This window comes from Tachypleus tridentatus, unplaced genomic scaffold (genome assembly GCF_004210375.1).
Source record: "Tachypleus tridentatus isolate NWPU-2018 unplaced genomic scaffold, ASM421037v1 Hic_cluster_2, whole genome shotgun sequence".
Taxonomy (NCBI): domain Eukaryota; kingdom Metazoa; phylum Arthropoda; class Merostomata; order Xiphosura; family Limulidae; genus Tachypleus; species Tachypleus tridentatus.
Window position 1 is genome coordinate 47,002,601 of NW_027467782.1, and position 26,148 is coordinate 47,028,748.

Below are 26,148 nucleotides of genomic sequence, written 5' to 3' on the forward strand. Positions count from 1 at the left end.
AATGATCTTATACCTTGGTTTAACACTCTAACAGTAAACAGTCCAGTTAGTTTAACAATAGCTGGTTCATGTAATGATCTTATACTTTGGTTTAACACTCTACTTGATGCACTAACAGTAAACAGTCCAGTCAATTTAACAATAGCTGGTTCAGATAATGATCTTATACTTTGGTTTAACACTCTACTTGATGCACTAACAGTAAACAGTCCAGTCAATTTAACAATAGCTGGTTCAGATAATGATCTTATACCTTGGTTTAACACTCTAACAGTAAACAGTCCAGTCAGTTTAACACTAACACTTATTATTTCATTTCAGTGAAAAGTTGCGATATGTACTTGTTGTATCATTACTGTAATTATACTATTTTGTCAGTTAACCCTAAATCCATTCCGGAAGCTATGTTATTCTAATCTGTACTTACGCTATCTTAAAGAGGTTAGTTACGATACGGATATGTTATCTTAATTTGGATTACGTACAAACAACTGACCTTATGTCCGGCTACCAAGGATCTGTGATGTATTTTACGTTCTGTGTTGTGTGATGCCCACACACTAACGTTTACGCATGAAAAACAAATTATATTGTTCAGTATAATCACCAACGGCAGTGTCTGAAACGTATAGTACACTCAGATATAATCAGATCCAGCCGTATTTGAATCGCATATGCAGCTGAATGCTCGAGTGTAATAAATACAGACCGTACCCAGACTAGAGTGCCCCAATTATTATCTATGGTGATCGTTCTAAGTTTTTCTATTCGTACCTAGAATGGCTAAGTGGCTGATACCTGGATTGCTGGTCATGTCCATCGTTGGTCCAACTCTTTCGGACAGTTCCCGAACTAAAAGACAAATAACGTTTCCTAACCTTGGAACTGAAAGACGGGTAACGTTTCCAAACTCCATAACCGGAAGACAGGGAACGTTTTCGAGCTCCATAACCGGAAGACAGGGAACGTTTTCGAGCTCCATAACCGGAAGACAGGGAACGTTTCCGAACTCCATAACCGGAAGACAGGGAACGTTTCCAAACTCCATAACCGGAAGACAGGGAACGTTTTCGAGCTCCATAACCGGAAGACAGGGAACGTTTCCGAACTCCATAACCGGAAGACAGGGAACGTTTCCAAACTCCATAACCGGAAGACAGGGAACGTATTTCAACCCTAATCTTCTCTCCACCATTTACACATTCATCCGCTACGTTCTAAGTAAGTACTTTGGAACCAAACTTTATGAAAACATCTCAACCCAATAAGTGTTTTAACTTTTTTGATCTAAATTAATTATTTTTGAGTGTATGGAAATTCAGTGCATGATCTATTATAATAATAATACCCGGTTCTTGTTTGTCCTCATAAGGTGTGTCCACCTTACTATCTATATACGCATATACACGCACCGGATTTCTAAGGATATAATATACTTTAGTAGACATGTTGGGCTACAACATTTTAAATCCTCATTGAAGTCTTTTTTTAAGGGTCTTATGTTAAGTTGTACAATAACGTAAAAATGTTCAATTATTCATGCTATTAAGTACAGTAAAGTTTAAACTAAAGCAAAAGACGTACAAATGATTGTTTTTGAATTTCGCGCAAAGTTACACGAGGGCTATCTGCGCTAGCCGTCCCTAATTTAGCAGTATAAAACTAGAGGGAAGACGGCTAGTCATCGCTACCCACCTCTAACTCTTGGGATACTCTTTTACCAACGAATAGTGGGATTTACCATAAATTATAACATTCCCACGGCTGAAAGGACGAGCATGTTTGGTGTGACTGGAATTCGAACCGGCGACCCTCAGATTACGAGTGGAGGGTGAAAGTGATTGAAGCACTTATTACACATTAAATATAAGAAGAAACCAAAATCTGTGTTTGTAGCAGATTGTCACATCAACATTTTAAATCGTTAGCAGATGTCTTTTTTATATTACTATTACTTTAAGATTATGACGTATTTTCTATTCACTGTGAAATGGACTGCGCATCGTTAACCACAAAAACTAAGGTTAGATTGATTCTCTGTTTGTACATTTTCCAAAATAACAGAGGAATGGTAATTATAAATCCACATAAATAGTTAATTTACGTCACATTATCATGTGATAATTAACTCAATAACAGCCTGTGGAAGCTGGCATCCCGAAAAACCGTGAATACTTAGTGAGTGAATACGTGTTAGTGAAGGTTGTATTTATTTTATTTGTTGAGCCACGTGGTTTTAAATGTTTCTTTAGGCTTGGCATGGCTAGGTGGTTAGGGCGCTCGACTCGTAATCGAGGGTCACGGGTTCAAATCACCGTCATACCAAACATGCTTGCCCTTTCATTAGTGGAGGTTTTATAAAGATACGGTCAATCCCACTATTCGTTGGTAAAAGAGTAGCACAATAGTTGGCGGTGGGTGGTGATGACTAGCTGCCTTCAACCTAGACTTACACTTTTAAATCAGGAACGGCCAGTCCAGATGACCCTCGTGTAGCTTTGCGCGAAATTAAAAACACAAAAACTAAAGTTTCTTTAACTTCAGGAATTTCTGTAATGAAACTATGTATTTTGAAAACGAGGATACGGGTTCGAATCCATGCTACACCACGAAATATTCTCTGCACTTTAATCAAGCTGTCGGGCATTGCCAGAATAGAGTACCTCCAAATGGCTCCCATCTTTCTGATCAGTAGGTCAAAATTACGGACAGCTGCAAATAATAAATATAGAGAGTGTCCACAAATTATTCACTCCATTATAAGCCTTTATAAGTTTTCTATTGTATGAACTATCTTAAAACAGTTTGCGACAATGAATAACCCAATTCAAGAAATGTTTGTTTGAATTCAGTAAACTACCACAGTCCAGTGAATAATTCAATAAACTACCACAGTTCAGTCAATAATTCAGTAAACTACCACAGTCCAGTGAATAATTCAGTAAACTACCACAGTTCAGTAATAATTCAGTAAACTACCACAGTCCAGTCAATAATTCAGTAAACTACCACAGTTCAGTGAATAATTCAGTAAACTACCACAGTTCAGTAATAATTCAGTAAACTACCACAGTCCAGTCAATAATTCAGTAAACTACCACACTTCAGTCAATAATTCAGTAAACCTCCACACTAACCCCATTCTGCACGCAGAACATCAGATGATTTTGTTCCTAACATTAAGAAGCATGTCTTGAGTTAATGTTCTGCAAAGTACAGAAAACAAAATGTCTTGAATTGTGTTATTAATCGCCACAAACCGTTTTAAGACAGCTCATATAATAACAAAACTGTAAAGGCCTATAATGGGTTGAATAATTTACGGACACCCTGTACAGATATAAACACAAATGTAGAATAGACTTAACGTGTAACGCCGTGAATAGGACAGTTAACCAAACTCCGTAACCATATTGCTAATAATTAGACAATCCTTTTCAATTCATAGCGTAAAATATGTCTTATCCCTGAGTTGGTGCAATGTTTTGTTTGATAGTAGAAAATGAATTTTATTTCAAATATTACAGTAATTTAAAATATCTTGCAGCTGTTTGAAATGCAGAGACAATGGTACTTAATTCAAACCTCTATCAATGTTTCACTTTCCACAATAAACAAACTTGTCTTCTAGAATGTTCCATGTTACAGTTTGTGAGAAAAACCTAACATTTAAAGCAGTGAATAACGTGAACGTTTCGGGTCATTTCCAAGAAGACTTCTTCTAACAAAACCAGATTGTTAAAACTGGGCTTACTGCTCAGAGAGTATGCGTATCATAACCTACATCTTCGAAGTTAGCTGGAGACAGTGGTGGTAGACATTAGTGCCAAATTTAAGCAGAAACCCACACAAAAAGCTATCATTACTGTACCCACTGAGAGTATCGATACCAGAATTTTTTAGCTTAATAAATCCGCCATTTTTACTTATGAACCATCGGGAACTTCTAAATACAAAGTAAAATAAAGTACTATTTTATGTTAATAATTATGTTCCAACTGACAATTACAAGACCTAGCCTAAACATCCTGTAAAATGTATCCCAACCATCCAGGATCCTTACCTAAACACACAGGATCCTGTAAAATATATCCCAACCATCCAGGATCCTTACCTAAACACACAGGATCCTGTAAAATGTATCCCAACCATCCAGGATCCTTACCTAAACACACAGGATCCTGTAAAATATATCCCAACCATCCAGGATCCTTACCTAAACACACAGGATCCTGTAAAATGTATCCCAACCATCCAGGATCCTTACCTAAACACACAGGATCCTGTAAAATCTATTCTAAACACCCATAACCCTATAAAACCTATCCTAAACACTCAGAACCCTATAAAACCTATCCTAAACATTAAAGACCCTGTAAAACCTATTTTAAACACTCAGGACCCTGTAAAACCTATTTTAAACACTCAGGACCCTATAAAACCTACCCTAAACACTCAGGACCCTGTAAAACCTATCCTAAACATCCAGAACCCTATAAAACCTATCCTAAACATTAAAGACCCTGTAAAACCTATCCTAAACACTCAGGATCCTGTAAAACCTATCCTAAACACACATGATCCTGTAAATCCTATCCTAAACACTCAGGATCCTGTAAAACCTATTCTAAACACTCAGGATCCTGTAAAACCTATTCTAAACACTCAGGATCCTGTAAAACCTATCCTAAACATTCAGGACCCTGTAAAACCTATCCTAAACACTCAGGACCCTGTAAAACCTATCCTAAACACTCAGGACCCTGTAAAACCTATCCTAAACATTCAGGACACTGTAAAACCTGTCCTAAACACACAGGACCCTGTAAAACCTATCCTAAACACTCAGGACCCTGTAAAACCTATCCTAAACACACATAACCCTGTAAAACCTATCCTAAACACACATGATCCTGTAAAACCTATCCTAAACATTCAGGACCCTGTAAAACCTATCCTAAACACACAGGATCCTGTAAAACCTATCCTAAACACTCAGGACACTGTAAAACCTATCCTAAACACACATGATCCTGTAAAACTTATCCTAAACACTCAGGACACTGCAAAACCTATCCTAAACACACATGATCCTGTAAAACCTATCCTAAACACTCAGGACACTGTAAAACCTATCCTAAACACGCATGATCCTGTAAAACCTATCCTAAACACTCAGGACACTGTAAAACCTATCCTAAACACACATGATCCTGTAAAACCTATCCTAAACACTCAGGACACTGTAAAACCTATCCTAAACACACATGATCCTGTAAAACCTATCCTAAACATTCAGGACCCTGTAAAACCTATCCTAAACACACAGGATCCTGTAAAACCTATCCTAAACACTCAGGATCCTGTAAAACCTATCCTAAACACTCAGGACCCTGTAAAACGTATCCTAAACACACAGGATCCTGTAAAACCTATCCTAAACACTCAAGAATCCTTATAATCATGGCATCCAATAAGCCTGCGTCTTCTTATTTCTTCAAATAGTTCTTTAATAAATACTTCTCATGATGAGAATGCAAGATGAAAATTTTCCTTATTTTTACCAAAAAACAGGGTAATATATTTATTTAAAATAACCAAGATAACCTATAATTTAACTAGGTAATCAATACTATATTGTTATAACTTCTATCGATCACTTAATGTCTGTCCGCCTACCGCTGGAAGACAAATATTTTCAGCCGAGTATGTTAAGCTTGTTCTACAATATTTCGGTAAAATAATTTGTGATTGTTTGCTTGCGTTTTAAACTGAAAGGTCTGAAACGTTTTTGGCTTTTATCCACCACATCTGCGTTTATTTTATTGGAGCCTCGCACGGTCTCGTGATTAAGGTGCTCGACTCCCAGTTTGAGGGTCACAGGTTCAAATCTCCATCACCTTTCATCATCGTAGACGTTATAATATAACAGTTATTCCCACTATTTGTTGATAAAGTCGTAGCCCAAGTTATTGACTAGCTGACTTTCCTCTAGTCTGTCGCTGTTAAATTAGGGACAGCAAGAGCAGAAAGCTCTAATGTAGCTTTGTTCGAAATTAAAATCAAACTTTATGTTGGTAGTAACAGAAGAATGTAGTGTACAATGTATTTTTGCTTTTGATTTTTTTTTAAAGGAAATATTTTTGCTAACCCTTTTTACCTTGTTGAGTTTTAACTTATTTACTCATTATTTTTTTTATTATGTTCTGATAGGGCTTCCACAGAACTGCCTCTACCAGGGACAAACATACGGTTGTGATTTTGGGTTTAACTGTTGGCTTGAAGGAAAGAGGGCGCTAAACTTGTGCAATGGCGGCACGGTGTGGGCCTGCTGTGTGCCTTTGAACTTTCAATCATTTATCAGTGAAAGTTTGAGCTATTTGAGTCAGTCATTGAATGCCAACACACCAAAGCCTAGTGTTGGTACCATAAGCAGCCAAACCACGAAACCAGGGTTCGCTAGTGTAGCGCAAGATGGAGGTAGTAGCTTCATAATTATAATTTCTTACAGAACGATTTGATTTAACATTGCAATAAGAACCAATAGAAATCTAAATCGGTATATATAATGCTGGATGTGCGCCATCTATATTTCAAAACAAGATTATTTATTTTATTTTTGTAAAAGGAAAAGGAAATCAGTGAAGATTAATTTAGAAGTATAGAAATATAAACATATTTTTGTCATGTACTTTTATTTGCCTCATTTTACGCAAGAGAACTGTTGGCGTATTTACATCCGGTTTTTATTTAATAATATACGTAAAAATGTGATTAGAATAATGTATTTGAGTTTTTCACGCATTATAGAATTGTTTATTTGTTGTTTTTAAATGTGTATTTAATGTTTTTTAAAAAATATATGGCCCTATAAAAGTAAAATAAAATATAAGGTATCGCATACCAAATGTGTGTCACATAAAACCTTGCACCAGACGAGAAGATAACTAGAGCCCGCGAATTAAGGGAATTAGCCCATTCAACCACACACACATACATACATACGAGAATACACTTATGTACTTTACGTTCACGTGCAGTGCAATACACCTGGCTGACACTTGTTGAAATAACCAGGAAGTGTCAGGGTATTCCCACATCCTACTGTTTAATGTTAATATACCGTTATGTTCGTCTTTGCTTATGTTATGTAATATAAAATACAACACTTGTTATGTTGTCACCGCATTAAAACGTTTTTTTTTATGTGTCCTTAAAAATAATAACTATTAACATTTGGATATTCTTCACAAAGTATTTGGCAAGATTTGTGGTTTTTTTCTTCTTGAACAGTAGCCGAGCAAAATTGAGTCGTAAACACCAGGAGACCTTTCTTGTAATGTCCACTTTAAAGTAAAATATGCCTTAAAATCAACCTTTTCATGATTGATAACGTAAAGCTAGCACGTGAAATAGAAAGTATACGCGTCCTAAGAGGTTTCCCGTAACGCCTAAAACAGTAATTTCTAAGTCTTTGTCATGCACTCTTCAGCACAGATGATGATATAAATACACATAGCCTTGCGTGGACGATTGGTTTAGATGCTCAAGTCGTGATCGTAACCAAACATGTTACACCCTTCCACCTATGTGGGCGTTGTAATATGACGGTCAACAGGGGAGTAGATTTTTTACATCCGATGGGGGGGGATGATTTTTGCAACCACTTATGTGGACTGTTCAATTTGCAAATTGGTAATCTCTGATTATGTGAACCTGAAAGCTGTAAACATGCAGTCACAGAGTAATCTTTTTGCCACGATACTTACATGTATACTTAGGCCAACTGACTGATACTTACGAACTATCGCTTAGATCGAAAACCTCAGAAGCACGCCTATATTAAAGATGTACATTTCGGCAACTGAAAAATCCTACATCTAGGCCTAATTATGTAATTCAATTGATAAGAACACGAGAATCACTAGAACAAACACACAATTTGAAGGCCTGTGATGCAACAAAACAATTCAACAGACCAAACTGTAGGGGGGGATAATTGTATGCACCATACCCCCACCTAAAGTGAAGGGGGGATATATACCCTCCATCTCCCCAGGATCTACGCCCCTGACGGTCAATCACATTATTCCCTGGTAAAAGATTAGCCCAAGAATTAGTGGGCGGTGTTAACTAGCTTTCTTGTATCTACTCTATCATTTCTAAATTAAGTTCAGTTAGAGCTGATAGCCCTCGAGTAGTTTTGCACGAAATTCAACAAACTATACATAATTTCTAAGTTCAGCGTTAAACTTTAAAAATCCGTTTAGAAAGTTTGGAATGTATACTTATTTTAACTTCAATTTTTAGATTTCTAGAATAAGAGAAAAACGTAAGTAATCAGTGTAACACCTTTTTTTCTAAAATAAAATAGCTTTCTTTTTAAGCAGGTAGTATAAAACACCATGGCTTTGAATCTTATTAATACCAACAAAACACAAAAGTAAAGTTAACTACCGTATTTTACGCCTTGTAAGACCCATTGTTTTCTTTAAAAACAAATCGAAAAATTCCCACGCGTCTTCCAAGACAAAAATGATGGTTTAAGGCAAGAGGTCAGCTAAGGGTCTACTTAAAACGGCCTCTCATACAGATCGTAATTTCATTTCATAAAGTATTTCAAATAGCATAAAACATCCAATAACGAATATTGTCGATATACAGTGAAGAATATAATGTATTTGACTATATTTACTCACAAAGGGTGAATAAATGTCAAGGTTACATCAAGGTGTTGGTTACTGAGTCAAAATATTTGTTTTTAGGAATGTCTTTCTAAAATTAAAATGCGTCTTCCACGGTGAAGCGTCTTACAAGACGTAAAATATGGTATTAATTTAGTGATTACTAATTCAGATTTAAAAAGGCTTCTTTTTGGTTTTAATTACGTAAGTAGGCGATAATAAACGTGAATTATCTTAAAGTTACACTGGTTATAAGTAATGTCATGTGTTTATGCTTTTAGTGTGCGGAAAAACATATTTACGAGGTTCGAAAATCATTGGAGGCGACGATGCAAAATTTGGCGAAGTCCCTTGGCAGGTAGGCCTACGCTTTTTATATTTCATATTAAGCGTCGCGAAGTTTTATTAAAGTAATGATACATAGTTTTGTGAACTATGTTTTAATATTACTTGCTGGACATGAACCAGCTAGCCATGACGTAGTAATAATGTGTGTTACCTAGAAATTTCCTGAATGCTATCTGGATTTGACGTGAGGTCCAGAATATTTGTTGAGAGAAACATTTGATGGTGTAAGAACAAAAAACAGTTTGCTTTTTTTGTTACTAAGAGCAAAGTTATCAGTGTTGTGCCCACAATAGATATCGACAACTGGATTGTATCGTTATAAACTTTAAAACTTATGGATTAGCCATAGAGGGTGGAGTACTACAAAAATTGTCGTTAGCCGGTCGGTCTGTCAGTACATCAGCTTAAAACTGTACTATATGTGCATACACTGTGTTGTAGTTATAGTAGGAAGTTTTGGCCTTTTTATTTCTTATAAAGCTCAACTATGATTTACAAGAGTCACCATATGAGTGTAGGAACAGGTTCACAAAAAACCTGGCGCTAGGCCCACTTACTTATAGCACGAACGAATTTATAATGTCGTTAAATTAAATGTCGGGAAATATATTTTTAACTTTCAACGCTTAGAAAGTTCTAAGTGTAATTTAAGGTAAGAATACACTGCACAACAATTTCTTTGAAAAGTTTTGCTTCCTGAAAAGGTTTTTGCTGATTGTTACAGGTACCTGGTGGGTATGCACAAATATAGTTTTGGTTTTGCTTCATCGCGTAGGAACTCTGAGAAATAGATAGTTAACTGTTTACCGGCAACAACGTATTTAATTGCGTTTATGTTTCTAATACGCTATTAAGTTCAACATAATTAAAAGTGTTTTGCTCCTGATTTTCATTTGTATTCAATGTCCGGTGCATCACGTTGCAGTGTCCAACAGTAATCAGCAAGCATTGGCGGATTCCAGTTGACCTGATATCGTTTTTCCATTGTAGCAAAACTGAAGATTTCGATGAAACGGCACGTGATGAGCAAATTTGGATGTGATTTTCGTGATCAGCAGCCAACAATCTATAAGGTACATCCAACAGTTTTCAAGAAGCAAAAACTTTGTTGTGCAGTGATATCAAATAGTATTTTGTGAGTTATTGAATGAATCTGTTTCAAGTTGGTTTCACAACTAGCAAACTCGAGTATACAGTTTGCTAACAGAAAATACTATTTCGTCTTCATCTTGTTACCAGGAATTGAATTTGGAGTAAAAATGGAATTGGTAGTGTGAGCAAATAATTTCTATAGTAACTACAGTCTAGAATTGGTAGTGTGGGTAAATAATTCCTATAGTATCTACAGTCTAGAATTGGTAGTGTGGGTAAATAATTCATATAGTATCTACAGTCTAGAATTGGTAGTGTGGGTAAATAATTTCTACAGTATCTACAGTCTAGAATTGGTAGTGTGAGTAAATAATTCCTATGGTATCTACAGTCTAGAATTGGTAGTGTGAGTAAATAATTCCTATAGTATCTACAGCCTGGAATTGGTAGTGTGGGTAAATAATTTCTATAGTATCTACAGTCTAGAATTGGTAGTGTGAGTAAATAATTCCTATAGTATCTACAGTCTAGAATTGGTAGTGTGGGTAAATAATTCATATGGTATCTACAGTCTAGAATTGGTAGTGTGGGTAAATAATTCATATGGTATCAACAGTCTAGAATTGGTAGTGTGGGTAAATAATTCCTATAGTATCTACAGTCTAGAATTGGTAGTGTGAGTAAATAATTTCTATAATATCTACAGTCTAGAATTGGTAGTGTGAGTAAATAATTTCTATAGTATCTACAGTCTAGAATTGGTAGTGTGAGTAAATAATTCCTATAGTATATACAGTCCAGAATTGGTAGTGTGAGTAAATAATTCCTATGGTATCTACAGTCTAGAATTGGTAGTGTGAGTAAATAATTCCTATAGTATCTACAGCCTGGAATTGGTAGTGTGGGTAAATAATTTCTATAGTATCTACAGTCTAGAATTGGTAGTGTGAGTAAATAATTCCTATAGTATCTACAGTCTAGAATTGGTAGTGTGAGTAAATAATTCCTATAGTATCTACAGTCTAGAATTGGTAGTGTGGGTAAATAATTCATATGGTATCTACAGTCTAGAATTGGTAGTGTGGGTAAATAATTCATATGGTATCAACAGTCTAGAATTGGTAGTGTGGGTAAATAATTCCTATAGTATCTACAGTCTAGAATTGGTAGTGTGAGTAAATAATTTCTATAATATCTACAGTCTAGAATTGGTAGTGTGAGTAAATAATTTCTATAGTATCTACAGTCTAGAATTGGTAGTGTGAGTAAATAATTCCTATAGTATCTACAGTCTAGAATTGGTAGTGTGAGTAAATAATTCCTATAGTATCTACAGTCTAGAATTGGTAGTGTGAGTAAATAATTCCTATAGTATCTACAGTCTAGAATTGGTAGTGTGGGTAAATAATTCATATGGTATCTACAGTCTAGAATTGGTAGTGTGGGTAAATAATTCATATGGTATCAACAGTCTAGAATTGGTAGTGTGGGTAAATAATTCCTATAGTATCTACAGTCTAGAATTGGTAGTGTGAGTAAATAATTTCTATAATATCTACAGTCTAGAATTGGTAGTGTGAGTAAATAATTTCTATAGTATTTACAGTCTAGAATTGGTAGTGTGGGTAAATAATTCATATAGTATCTACAGTCTAGAATTGGTAGTGTGAGTAAATAATTTCTATAGTATCTACAGTCTAGAATTGGTAGTGTGAGTAAATAATTTCTATAGTATTTACAGTCTAGAATTGGTAGTGTGAGTAAATAATTCATATAGTATCTACAGTCTAGAATTGGTAGTGTGAGTAAATAATTCCTATAGTATCTACAGTCTAGAATTGGTAGTGTGAGTAAATAATTTCTATAGTATCTACAGTCTAGAATTGGTAGTGTGAGTAAATAATTTCTATAGTATCTACAGTCTATAATTGGTAGTGTGGGTAAATAATTCCTATAGTGTCTACAGTCTAGAATTGGTAGTGTGGGTAAATAATTTTTATAGTATCTACAGTCTAGAATTGGTAGTGTGAGTAAATAATTTCTATAGTATCTACAGTCTAGAATTGGTAGTGTGAGTAAATAATTTCTATAGTATCTACAGTCTAGAATTGGTAGTGTGGGTAAATAATTCCTATAGTGTCTACAGTCTGGAATTGGTAGTGTGAGTAAATAATTCCTATAGTATCTACAGTCTATAATTGGTAGTGTGAGTAAATAATTTCTATAGTATCTACAGTCTATAATTGGTAGTGTGAGTAAATAATTTCTATAGTATCTACAGTCTATAATTGGTAGTGTGGGTAAATAATTCCTATAGTGTCTACAGTCTATAATTGGTAGTGTGAGTAAATAATTCCTATAGTATCTACAGTCTATAATTGGTAGTGTGAGTAAATAATTTCTATAGTATCTACAGTCTATAATTGGTAGTGAGAGTAAATAATTTCTATAGTATCTACAGTCTATAATTGGTAGTGTGGGTAAATAATTCCTATAGTGTCTACAGTCTAGAATTGGTAGTGTGAGTAAATAATTTCTATAGTATCTACAGTCTAGAATTGGTAGTGTGGGTAAATAATTCCTATAGTGTCTACAGTCTAGAATTGGTAGTGTGAGTAAATAATTCCTATAGTATCTACAGTCTAGAATTGGTAGTGTGAGTAAATAATTCCTATAGTATCTACAGTCTAGAATTGGTAGTGTGAGTAAATAATTTCTATAGTATCTACAGTCTAGAATTGGTAGTGTGAGTAAATAATTTCTATAGTATCTACAGTCTATAATTGGTAGTGTGAGTAAATAATTTCTATAGTATCTACAGTCTATAATTGGTAGTGTGAGTAAATAATTTCTATAGTATCTACAGTCTATAATTGGTAGTGTGGGTAAATAATTCCTATAGTGTCTACAGTCTAGAATTGGTAGTGTGAGTAAATAATTCCTATAGTATCTACAGTCTATAATTGGTAGTGTGAGTAAATAATTTCTATAGTATCTACAGTCTATAATTGGTAGTGAGAGTAAATAATTTCTATAGTATCTACAGTCTATAATTGGTAGTGTGGGTAAATAATTCCTATAGTGTCTACAGTCTAGAATTGGTAGTGTGAGTAAATAATTTCTATAGTATCTACAGTCTAGAATTGGTAGTGTGGGTAAATAATTCCTATAGTGTCTACAGTCTAGAATTGGTAGTGTGAGTAAATAATTCCTATAGTATCTACAGTCTAGAATTGGTAGTGTGAGTAAATAATTCCTATAGTATCTACAGTCTAGAATTGGTAGTGTGAGTAAATAATTTCTATAGTATCTACAGTCTAGAATTGGTAGTGTGGGTAAATAATTCCTATAGTGTCTACAGTCTAGAATTGGTAGTGTGAGTAAATAATTCCTGTAGTGTCTACAGTCTAGAATTGGTAGTGTGAGTAAATAATTTCTATAGTATCTACAGTCTAGAATTGGTAGTATGGGTAAATAATTCCTATAGTATCTACAGTCTAGAATTGGTAGTGTGAGTAAATAATTCCTATAGTATCTACAGTCTAGAATTGGTAGTGTGAGTAAATAATTTCTATAGTATCTACAGTCTATAATTGGTAGTGTGAGTAAATAATTTCTATAGTATCTACAGTCTATAATTGGTAGTGTGGGTAAAAAATTTCTATAGTATCTACAGTCTATAATTGGTAGTGTGAGTAAATAATTTCTATAGTATCTACAGTCTAGAATTGGTAGTGTGGGTAAATAATTCCTATAGTGTCTACAGTCTAGAATTGGTAGTGTGAGTAAATAATTCCTATAGTATCTACAGTCTAGAATTGGTAGTGTGAGTAAATAATTTCTATAGTATCTACAGTCTGGAATTTGTAGTGTGAGTAAATAATTTCTATAGTATCTACAGTCTAGAATTGGTAGTGTGGGTAAATAATTCCTATAGTGTCTACAGTCTAGAATTGGTAGTGTGAGTAAATAATTCCTATAGTATCTACAGTCTAGAATTGGTAGTGTGAGTAAATAATTCCTATAGTATCTACAGTCTAGAATTGGTAGTGTGAGTAAATAATTTCTATAGTATCTACAGTCTAGAATTGGTAGTGTGAGTAAATAATTTCTATAGTATCTACAGTCTATAATTGGTAGTGTGAGTAAATAATTTCTATAGTATCTACAGTCTATAATTGGTAGTGTGAGTAAATAATTTCTATAGTATCTACAGTCTATAATTGGTAGTGTGGGTAAATAATTCCTATAGTGTCTACAGTCTAGAATTGGTAGTGTGAGTAAATAATTCCTATAGTATCTACAGTCTATAATTGGTAGTGTGAGTAAATAATTTCTATAGTATCTACAGTCTATAATTGGTAGTGAGGTAAATAATTTCTATAGTATCTACAGTCTATAATTGGTAGTGTGGGTAAAATAATTCCTATAGTGTCTACAGTCTAGAATTGGTAGTGTGAGTAAATAATTTCTATAGTATCTACAGTCTAGAATTGGTAGTGTGGGTAAATAATTCCTATAGTGTCTACAGTCTAGAATTGGTAGTGTGAGTAAATAATTCCTATAGTATCTACAGTCTAGAATTGGTAGTGTGAGTAAATAATTCCTATAGTATCTACAGTCTAGAATTGGTAGTGTGAGTAAATAATTTCTATAGTATCTACAGTCTAGAATTGGTAGTGTGGGTAAATAATTCCTATAGTGTCTACAGTCTAGAATTGGTAGTGTGAGTAAATAATTCCTGTAGTGTCTACAGTCTAGAATTGGTAGTGTGAGTAAATAATTCCTATAGTATCTACAGTCTAGAATTGGTAGTGTGAGTAAATAATTTCTATAGTATCTACAGTCTATAATTGGTAGTGTGAGTAAATAATTTCTATAGTATCTACAGTCTATAATTGGTAGTGTGGGTAAAAAATTTCTATAGTATCTACAGTCTATAATTGGTAGTGTGAGTAAATAATTTCTATAGTATCTACAGTCTAGAATTGGTAGTGTGGGTAAATAATTCCTATAGTGTCTACAGTCTAGAATTGGTAGTGTGAGTAAATAATTCCTATAGTGTCTACAGTCTAGAATTGGTAGTGTGAGTAAATAATTTCTATAGTATCTACAGTCTGGAATTTGTAGTGTGAGTAAATAATTTCTATAGTATCTACAGTCTAGAATTGGTAGTGTGGGTAAATAATTTCTATAGTATCTACAGTCTAGAATTGGTAGTGTGGGTAAATAATTTCTATAGTATCTACAGTCTAGAATTGGTAGTGTGGGTAAATAATTTCTACAGTATCTACAGCCTGGAATTGGTAGTGTGGGTAAATAATTTCTATAGTATCTACAGTCTAGAATTGGTAGTGTGGGTAAATAATTTCTATAGTATCTACAGTCTAGAATTGGTAGTGTGGGTAAATAATTCATATGGTATCTACAGTCTAGAATTGGTAGTGTGGGTAAATAATTCATATGGTATCTACAGTCTAGAATTGGTAGTGTGGGTAAATAATTTCTATAGTATCTACAGTCTAGAATTGGTAGTGTGGGTAAATAATTTCTACAGTATCTACAGCCTGGAATTGGTAGTGTGGGTAAATAATTTCTATAGTATCTACAGTCTAGAATTGGTAGTGTGGGTAAGTAATTTCTATAGTATCTACAGTCTAGAATTGGTAGTGTGAGTAAATAATTCCTATAGTATCTACAGTCTAGAATTGGTAGTGTGGGTAAATAATTCCTATAGTGTCTACAGTCTAGAATTGGTAGTGTGAGTAAATAATTCCTGTAGTGTCTACAGTCTAGAATTGGTAGTGTGAGTAAATAATTCCTATAGTATCTACAGTCTAGAATTGGTAGTGTGAGTAAATAATTTCTATAGTATCTACAGTCTATAATTGGTAGTGTGAGTAAATAATTTCTATAGTATCTACAGTCTATAATTGGTAGTGTGGGTAAAAAATTTCTATAGTATCTACAGTCTATAATTGGTAGTGTGAGTAAATAATTTCTATAGTATCTACAGTCTAGAATTGGTAGTGTGGGTAAATAATTCCTATAGTGTCTACAGTCTAGAATTGGTAGTGTGAGTAAATAATTCCTATAGTGTCTACAGTCTAGAATTGGTAGTGTGAGTAAATAATTTCTATAGTATCTACAGTCTGGAATTTGTAGTGTGAGTAAATAATTTCTATAGTATCTACAGTCTAGAATTGGTAGTGTGGGTAAATAATTTCTATAGTATCTACAGTCTAGAATTGGTAGTGTGGGTAAATAATTTCTATAGTATCTAGAGTCTAGAATTGGTAGTGTGGGTAAATAATTTCTACAGTATCTACAGCCTGGAATTGGTAGTGTGGGTAAATAATTTCTATAGTATCTACAGTCTAGAATTGGTAGTGTGGGTAAATAATTTCTATAGTATCTACAGTCTAGAATTGGTAGTGTGGGTAAATAATTCATATGGTATCTACAGTCTAGAATTGGTAGTGTGGGTAAATAATTCATATGGTATCTACAGTCTAGAATTGGTAGTGTGGGTAAATAATTTCTATAGTATCTACAGTCTAGAATTGGTAGTGTGGGTAAATAATTTCTACAGTATCTACAGCCTGGAATTGGTAGTGTGGGTAAATAATTTCTATAGTATCTACAGTCTAGAATTGGTAGTGTGGGTAAGTAATTTCTATAGTATCTACAGTCTAGAATTGGTAGTGTGGGTAAATAATTCATATGGTATCTACAGTCTAGAATTGGTAGTGTGGGTAAATAATTCCTATAGTGTCTACAGTCTAGAATTGGTAGTGTGGGTAAATAATTTCTACAGTATCTACAGCCTGGAATTGGTAGTGTGGGTAAATAATTTCTATAGTATCTACAGTCTAGAATTGGTAGTGTGGGTAAATAATTCCTATAGTATCTACAGTCTAGAATTGGTAGTGTGGGTAAATAATTTCTATAGTATCTACAGTCTAGAATTGGTAGTGTGGGTAAATAATTCATATGGTATCTACAGTCTAGAATTGGTAGTGTGGGTAAATAATTCATATGGTATCTACAGTCTAGAATTGGTAGTGTGGGTAAATAATTCATATGGTATCTACAGTCTAGAATTGGTAGTGTGGGTAAATAATTTCTATAGTATCTACAGTCTAGAATTGGTAGTGTGGGTAAATAATTTCTATAGTATCTACAGTCTAGAATTGGTAGTGTGGGTAAATAATTTCTACAGTATCTACAGCCTGGAATTGGTAGTGTGGGTAAATAATTTCTATAGTATCTACAGTCTAGAATTGGTAGTGTGGGTAAATAATTTCTATAGTATCTACAGTCTAGAATTGGTAGTGTGGGTAAATAATTCATATGGTATCTACAGTCTAGAATTGGTAGTGTGGGTAAATAATTCATATGGTATCTACAGTCTAGAATTGGTAGTGTGGGTAAATAATTTCTATAGTATCTACAGTCTAGAATTGGTAGTGTGGGTAAATAATTTCTACAGTATCTACAGCCTGGAATTGGTAGTGTGGGTAAATAATTTCTATAGTATCTACAGTCTAGAATTGGTAGTGTGGGTAAGTAATTTCTATAGTATCTACAGTCTAGAATTGGTAGTGTGGGTAAATAATTCATATGGTATCTACAGTCTAGAATTGGTAGTGTGGGTAAATAATTTCTACAGTATCTACAGCCTGGAATTGGTAGTGTGGGTAAATAATTTCTATAGTATCTACAGTCTAGAATTGGTAGTGTGGGTTAATAATTCCTATAGTATCTACAGTCTAGAATTGGTAGTGTGGGTAAATAATTTCTATAGTATCTACAGTCTAGAATTGGTAGTGTGGGTAAATAATTCATATGGTATCTACAGTCTAGAATTGGTAGTGTGGGTAAATAATTCATATGGTATCTACAGTCTAGAATTGGTAGTGTGGGTAAATAATTCATATGGTATCTACAGTCTAGAATTGGTAGTGTGGGTAAATAATTTCTATAGTATCTACAGTCTAGAATTGGTAGTGTGGGTAAATAATTTCTATAGTATCTACAGTCTAGAATTGGTAGTGTGGGTAAATAATTCATATGGTATCTACAGTCTAGAATTGGTAGTGTGGGTAAATAATTCATATGGTATCTACAGTCTAGAATTGGTAGTGTGGGTAAATAATTCATATGGTATCTACAGTCTAGAATTGGTAGTGTGGGTAAATAATTTCTATAGTATCTACAGTCTAGAATTGGTAGTGTGGGTAAATAATTTCTATAGTATCTACAGTCTAGAATTGGTAGTGTGAGTAAATAATTCCTATAGTATCTACAGTCTAGAATTGGTAGTGTGAGTAAATAATTCCTATAGTATCTACAGTCTAGAATTGGTAGTGTGGGTAAATAATTTCTATAGTATCTACAGTCTATAATTGGTAGTGTGGGTAAATAATTTCTATAGTATCTACAGTCTAGAATTGGTAGTGTGAGTAAATAATTCCTATAGTATCTACAGCCTGGAATTGGTAGTGTGGGTAAATAATTTCTACAGTATCTACAGCCTGGAATTGGTAGTGTGGGTAAATAATTTCTATAGTATTTTCAGTCTAGAATTGGTAGTGTGAGTAAATAATTCCTATAGTATCTACAGCTTGGAATTGGTAGTGTGGGTAAATAATTTCTATAGTATCTACAGCCTGGAATTGGTAGTGTGGGTAAATAATTCCTATAGTATCTACAGTCTAGAATTGGTAGTGTGGGTAAATAATTCATATGGTATCTATAGTCTAGAATTGGTAGTGTGAGTAAATAATTCCTATAGTATCTACAGTCTATAATTGGTAGTGTGAGTAAATAATTCCTATAGTATCTAGAGTCTAGTATTGGTAGTGTGGGTAAATAATTCCTATAGTATCTACAGTCTAGTATTGGTAGTGTGGGTAAATAATTCATATGGTATCTACAGTCTAGAATTGGTAGTGTGGGTAAATAATTTCTATAGTATCTGGCCCGGCATGTGACTCGTAATCTGAGGGTCGTGGGTTCGCATCCCGGTCGCGCCAAACATGCTCGCCCTCCCAGCCGTGGGGTCGTTATAAAGTGACGGTCAATCCCACTTTTCGTTGGTACAAGAGTAGCCCAAGAGTTGGCTGTGGGTGGTGATGACTAGCTGCCTTCCCTCTGGTCTTACACTGCTAAATTAGGGACGGCTAGCACAGATAGCCCTCGAGAAGCTTTGTGCGAAATTCCAAAACAAACAAACAAACTATAGTATCTACAGTCATGTTTCTTTACAACCCCTAATTTCCTTGTTATTAAGGTTTCATTTTATTTATTTTTGGTCCGGCAGTGGCTCAGCCGTATGTCTGCAGACTTACAGCGCTAGTAACCAGGTTTTGATTCCCATGGTGGCAGAGCATAGATAGTCTAAGGTGCAGCTTTGTGCTTAACTTAAAAAAGAAAAAAATCTATCTTGTTTAATAGATTATTGCTAGAAGTGGTCTTATTTAAGTGTCTAAACTAATGTTTGTTTGTTATTAAAATCCCCCAGTGGGTCAGTGGTACGTTTATAGACTATTTACGTAAAAATCCATTGTTCAATATTCTGCAGTGGTCACGGCTCGTAGCTTAACGTGGCTTTGTTGTAACACCAACTCTTTATTGTTAAAACTTCTGATTCTTCATTCAAGTTTCATAAAAAACATCTTTTAACAGGTAGCAGTTTTGAAGAAAAGTCGCCTTTCTAAACGAATATCGTGTGGTGGTGCTCTAATTCACAAGAAATGGGTGGCAACTGCAGCCCACTGCGTGTATCGGTAAGTGCGTATACGAACGTTACGTATGTGTACCTTCTAAGTCTGTATATGTACGTTATATCATGCAAATATATACCCTTTAAGCGTGTATGGATGTTGTATTACATATATATGAATGTATTCATCTTATAAGTGTGTATATGTACGTTATATCATACCAATATATACCCTCTAAGTTTGTATATGAACATTACATTGTACGTACACATATGTACCCTCTAAGTCTATATATGCACATTGTATCATATATATATATATATAAATGTATATGCCCTCTAAGTATGTACAGATGTTGTATCATATATACACATGTATATACCCTCTGTGAATTGCCTTCTGCCATTGTAGATACCTTGACTTTGGATTTTGATCTAATTAACTTCTTGTCAAAACACGTATGTGCAAGCCTACTAAAGCTATTAATATGTATGTGGTGCTTACTTCGAGTGCTGCTAGTTGTCCCTAATTTAGAAAGGACAAGATAGAAGCCACACAGAAACATTTGTTTTATAGAAAAAGTTAGACATAAATGGAAACTCTAGTATCTGTACTGAATTCACTCAAGCATAAATTTTATTATGACAAAGATACGAATTTAATCTGTTATTTTAGTGTTGAACCTGTATACGTAGTGTTATAATAAAGATACAACTCTATATATATTTGGTATTATGATAAAGATACAACCCTAACTTCTGTTATTTCAGTGCTGCAACACGTATACTTGGTGTTCGAGTTGGTGAGTATGATATTAGGACAACAAATGAGAAGTTACCTCATGATGAGTACAATATCAGAAGAAAGATTATTTATTCAGGATATAACCCAGGAAACTTCCTGGGAGACATTGCCCTCCTTGAGCTTACAGAACCAGTGAAACTCCAACGTCACATAGTTCCAGTGTGTCTACCACAGGATGAACAGGAGTTCACAGGAAACTTAGGAACAGTCACGGGCTGGGGACGAACAAAACATGGTAAGTCTCCATATAGTTTCTGTGTGTATGCCACAGGATGAACAGTAGTTAACAGGAAACTTAGGAACAGTCACTGGCTGGGGACGAACAAAACATGGTAAGTCTCCATATAGTTCCAGTGTATCCTTCACAGGAAGCCTATGAACAGACATGGGGCTGGGGGCCATCTGAGAAATGGTCTTATCATTATGATGTTTCTTTGCTCCAAAAATGGAATGGAAATCAGAGAATAAGGTACAGTAAAATCCTGGTTCACTTAGACTGGTATATTATCAACACCAGTTCTGGTTCAATAAATAAATAAAAAACATACAAGTTGATGTTATATCCACTTCATTTGTGCATATGTTAAGAACTGTATGCTTCCATCTTAGTTATTGTTATAATATTTTAATTAAAGAAATTTTCTTAATTATTTCTTCTTATTAACAATAGATTTCTTACATTGTTAGAAGAAAAAAAAGTGGTATTTTATAATGGTATTCTTCATACATTTGTAACAAAACTGTGATGCTTCTGTTAGTTATGTGTAATCAAATACAAGAACTGTTCAAAGTACAAGTATTCTTCTAATGTTATTGTAGCTGATCAGAGTATAAGTTTTATTAACATAATGTTTTGGAGCAACAAGGAACCTATATGTCCATCACGGACATTCCATCCTCTAAACTAAATTAATTATCATTATCATTTATATACTTAAACTAATTTAAATTTACTCGCTCTACAACATCTATAGGCCAACCACCCTTCTTGAAAAGTAAAACTGTCTTAGCTGAAGATGACTCCAACCTTGCAAAAAACGTATAATTGTGTTCCCTAGTCCTTCTATTTCCACTGGTAAATATAAAAAATGATAATGCATCAACATTACCAATTCCCTTTACAATTTAAAACACATCAGTATATCCCCTTTAACTCTTTTTTTATTTAAGAGAAAACAACTTCAAAATATTTCAGCCTTTCCTCATATAACAACCCCCCTCCATCACAGGTACCATCCTAGTAACCTTTCCCAACAATCTGATGTCTTTCTTAAGGTAAGGAACCCAAGACTGAACAATATTTTATGTGTGATTTAACCAGTGACCTACACAATGAAATTAATAACCTCTTTAGGTTTGTATTCAGTATTTCTGCTGTATCTAATCAGAGGTTGGAACTGATCAAAGTTTTGGCTAGTTTTATACTTACTATATTATTTAGGTTTGATTTGTTTGTTTTGAATTTTTCACAAAGCTACACAAGGGTTACCTGTGCTAGCCGTCGCTAATTTAGCAGTGTAAGACTAGAGGGAAAGCAGCTAGTCATCACCACCCACCACAAACATTTTGGGCTACTCTTGAACCAACAAAGAGTGGGAATGACCATCACTTTATAACACCCCCACAGCTGAAAGGGCGAGTGCGTTTGGTGTGACGGGGATTCGAACCTGCAGCCCTTGGATTACAAGTCGAGTACCTTAACCACCTAGCCTATTATTTTGGTGTTTGCTTCAGTGATGTTTCATTTCATGCATTTATCACACCTCAGTTTTTTAAATTAAAAAAGCAAAAAACTGGTTTTGATGTCAGAATTATATAGAGAAAATAAGCCTTAATACATCTGTTTATGAAACATTACTTTCTAACCTTATTGGGAGCTTTTATGGCCTCACCAACCTGAGGAAGAATTTGAAGGAGACATTTTTTTGTTTCTGATTTAAGGCTGTCACAGTTTATATAGTATTAACTCTCATTTTCATTGGGTTTATGAGCATTAGAACAATCACTGTTTGGTAGGAGTTCGAGCTGTTCCCAGTAAACTTCAGAAAGCAGTGGTGGAGATTATGGACAGTAAAAAGTGCCAGCAGTGGTATAAGAGTGTGGGAAGAAGAGAAAAGATTTACAAAGAAATGTTATGTGCTGGTTACAAACACGGTGGAAAGGATGCCTGCCAGGTAAGAGCTTGTCACTGCACAAGATTTATATAATGAACAGATAATTATCTTGAGTTCCCACAACATAATTACATGTTGTAACTGTTTTCTGTAACAAATATTATACAACTTGTAGCCGTACAACCTCTGAACATAAAACCTTTAGTTAACAGGTAAATCTTTAATGCCATTTACTTCATACATCTTTTTTTTCCTTGTGTCACTTTTAATACTCAACTGAAACTAGTTAAAAACAAAGATATATTAACTGATTCTACTTGTCATTGCAGGGTGATTCGGGTGGCCCACTAACAGTTAAATCCAATGGTAGGTACATGCTGGTAGGAATCGTTTCGTGGGGAGTGGGTTGTGGCCGAGCAAACCTTCCAGGTGTTTACACTAAAGTTTCCTCTTTTATGCCATGGATCAGAACTTATGTTAACTGATCAGATCTCCCATTACATTGCTATTACATAAATTAATTATCAATACGTACTACATTTCTCACGTCTTTGAATCGTGTAGTACAATGCATTTTATCAAACGAGAATCAATCAGTTTTGACTAAGATTATACATACTGGAAGTCTGTTTTGTTACACCAATAACTCCATCAACTATTTTTGTATATTTATTATAATCTGAAACTATGTACATTTATTGAATAAATGAAATGTAACATCTACTGATGAAACACATAGTGTTTACAGGTTTTAAAGTAAACAACTTGTGGAAGTATTTCATATTAATTTTGATCAGTTCAGATGTAGTGGTGAAGTTCCAAATTATTGAATAAGAATGTATGAAATACTCCAACATCGACCACATATGAGAATTGAAAGTTCCAGTGCTTTTAGCCCATCATGTTTTGTACAATTAATTTTATAAACATTTTTATGGTTATTTTTTTCTTTAAATCTCATATACTTAGAAATGTTTGTATGTAAATATATATTTATGTAAAAAACGATATCGGATGGAAATTTTCATGTGTAACACACATCTTAAGTGTTCATTCTGTAAGCACGAGTCAATATATTAAGATGGAAAATTTGCCAAGAGTCAGTTGTTTAAAAAAAAACACTAACCAGTCAAACGTTCATGTTATGCATTTGTTTAACTGTATGCAAAATGATGAAAGGTGACAGTATCTCAACTGAGTTGATCTGTTTAATTTCTTAACTGGGATTTATGTGCCAAACATCCAACAAGATTCTGTACACACGGCTGAATAGTAGTCAATAAATGAGCCATCAAAACGGTTTTGTTTATGACTTTTATGTCTATCGAAACACTGACTCAATGAATTAATAAACTTGTATTTTATTTTTCACAAAAAAAATTTACCTAAATCAAATATTTTATTACATGCTTTTGGATCTAAATTTAAAAAAAAAAAAGGCTTCAGTAAAGATATAAAAATTTATACTGTGATTAAGATGTGTGTGATGTCATTACTTGGTTCTCAAAAAAAAGAAAAGAAAAACCTCCAAGATGACAAAATAATATTAAAAAAACAACAAGGCACCAAACTTACACTACCGACAATACATCCAGTGACTGCTGGATCATTTGTGTTTGTAAGAAAATTATCAATACTTATCTATTGGTGCCTCTTTGCATTCAACTGTTTAAAGGCAAAGCTGACATACCCAATTTTGAACTGCTGATCTCACAAAGAGGCAACGGACCAGCAGGACCCACTGCCAACTGTCGGTCTACTTTTCACCAGCAACCGTCACCATGGCCGAAAGGGCAAGCACGTTCGTTGCCAGATTTATATCCCGTGCTATGTCCTTCAGGATGTTATTCAAGCACCGTAACCATCAACAGAAGAAATCGTTCATGCTACCTGCAACTAGAAGATTGAAGGAAAGGCCAAACAAATGTAGCCCTCACTTCCATTCACTTACCATTTGAGACAATCTAAATTCCAATGTACACAAAATGTTGGGAGGTACATGAACGAAATAACGTTAGAGTAAAAACATTTAAAATAGTATATTATAGCACTGCAGGAATATATGATACAGATTTTAATTCTTCAACATTATGTTACAAAAATATACTCTCCAAGTTCAGTAGCAGAAAGATGTAACAACTGCTTCCATAAATAACATGGAGAAATAGGCAAAGGTCATGAATTAACATATCAATAACATTTCTTATATTTACTAGGAAATCATTTAGTAAAATGCAAAACTTCAAGCTGATTAAGCTGCTAATGAATTTCTCTTACAATTGTTGTTTCCCGAATAAATATGTTTAATCTTATTATTATTGGCTGTTTAATACGAGAGTTATTTAACTCATCATAACATTCGTAAGGTTAGGGACTTGAGGGAAACCAATCAGTTTGGACAACTGGATAAATTGTCATAATCAGTAAACAAAGAAACTTCTACACAACCCTAATCAGGGTGAACCAAAGTCACTATTAAGAAAGGATGGAAACAAAACTTCGGATAGTTGTAACTAAGGCAGAAGCAGTAATGATGGAACATTCACATAAACTGATTTATCCTCTTTGGGAAAACTGACTTTCTACTAAAGACAAGAAAGTCAAATTATTTTAGTTAAAATTACATAAAGTTTTGTGACCTTTGCTTTTGTAGTTTGTTTTTTTTTTATTTGTGGCATTTTATTTCTTTCAATGAATAATTGAGTAAACCTCTCAGTAAATCACACACTTCTGTGTTCTGATACAAAAAAAACCATGATCAAATAATATTACCCATAAAAATGATTAGAGAGATCATAAAGTCCAGAAAACGTGAATTTTGAAGGACTTCTATGATAAATATTTGATGGCACAAAGGTAGCATGGCAACCTTGATGAAACAAGTCTCTGTCTGTTCAGTGAATTACAAGTTTTTATGTTACAAGCTTCATAACAATCTTTGAGAAGTACTTAAATATTTTTGTTTTCCATCATTTCCTTTGTTGAAACATTAAAATCGTTTATTTATATAATTTGTTGGAAGCTTGTACAAACAATGACAATGTTGAACAGCCACATTAGGATATCCAGTTAGTAAATTACTGCTTCTTTAAACTTTGCCAGTTCGCTGCTACAATCTTCTAATTTCATTTAAATTATTGTATTTTTACATCACTTCAATATTCCCAGACTTTCATCAATTTGTAGAATATGGAAGAACCTCTTCATCGCTGTCTTCGTCTTCGGTGAGCATTCCTGTGAGTCCAGCATACAGAGAATCCGAATCATACTCCAAAATTTCTTGATCACTTAAATGAGATTCACCCTCGATAAATCTGGCAAATCTGTTAAAATAAATGTTTAACAATATGAGAATGGTGCACATTTTTTTGTGTATTA

At 34.1% G+C, this 26,148-nt stretch overlaps 2 protein-coding genes across 3 annotated transcripts in view; one reads left to right on the forward strand and one right to left on the reverse strand.

The window, feature by feature from the left end:
• The window catches only part of LOC143242300 (uncharacterized), a 115,384-nt gene extending 91,303 nt beyond the window's left edge, over positions 1 to 24,081 (forward strand). Inside the window, exons 16-23 of the mRNA XM_076485661.1 lie at positions 440 to 525; positions 779 to 1,221; positions 6,214 to 6,480; positions 8,966 to 9,042; positions 19,815 to 19,915; positions 20,623 to 20,891; positions 22,673 to 22,830; positions 23,100 to 24,081. Coding sequence (XP_076341776.1) covers positions 440 to 525; positions 779 to 1,221; positions 6,214 to 6,480; positions 8,966 to 9,042; positions 19,815 to 19,915; positions 20,623 to 20,891; positions 22,673 to 22,830; positions 23,100 to 23,255 — 1,557 coding nt within the window. The 3' untranslated portion in view covers positions 23,256 to 24,081. The remainder of the gene's footprint in view (positions 1 to 439; positions 526 to 778; positions 1,222 to 6,213; positions 6,481 to 8,965; positions 9,043 to 19,814; positions 19,916 to 20,622; positions 20,892 to 22,672; positions 22,831 to 23,099) is intronic.
• Positions 24,082 to 24,115: 34 nt separating this feature from the next.
• LOC143242430 (nuclear envelope integral membrane protein-like) overlaps positions 24,116 to 26,148 on the reverse strand; it is a 32,599-nt gene continuing 30,566 nt past the window's right edge. For both annotated transcript variants that reach the window (XM_076485817.1, XM_076485818.1), the window contains one exon: positions 24,116 to 26,093. In XM_076485817.1, coding sequence (XP_076341932.1) covers positions 25,946 to 26,093 — 148 coding nt within the window. In that variant the 3' untranslated portion in view covers positions 24,116 to 25,945. The remainder of the gene's footprint in view (positions 26,094 to 26,148) is intronic.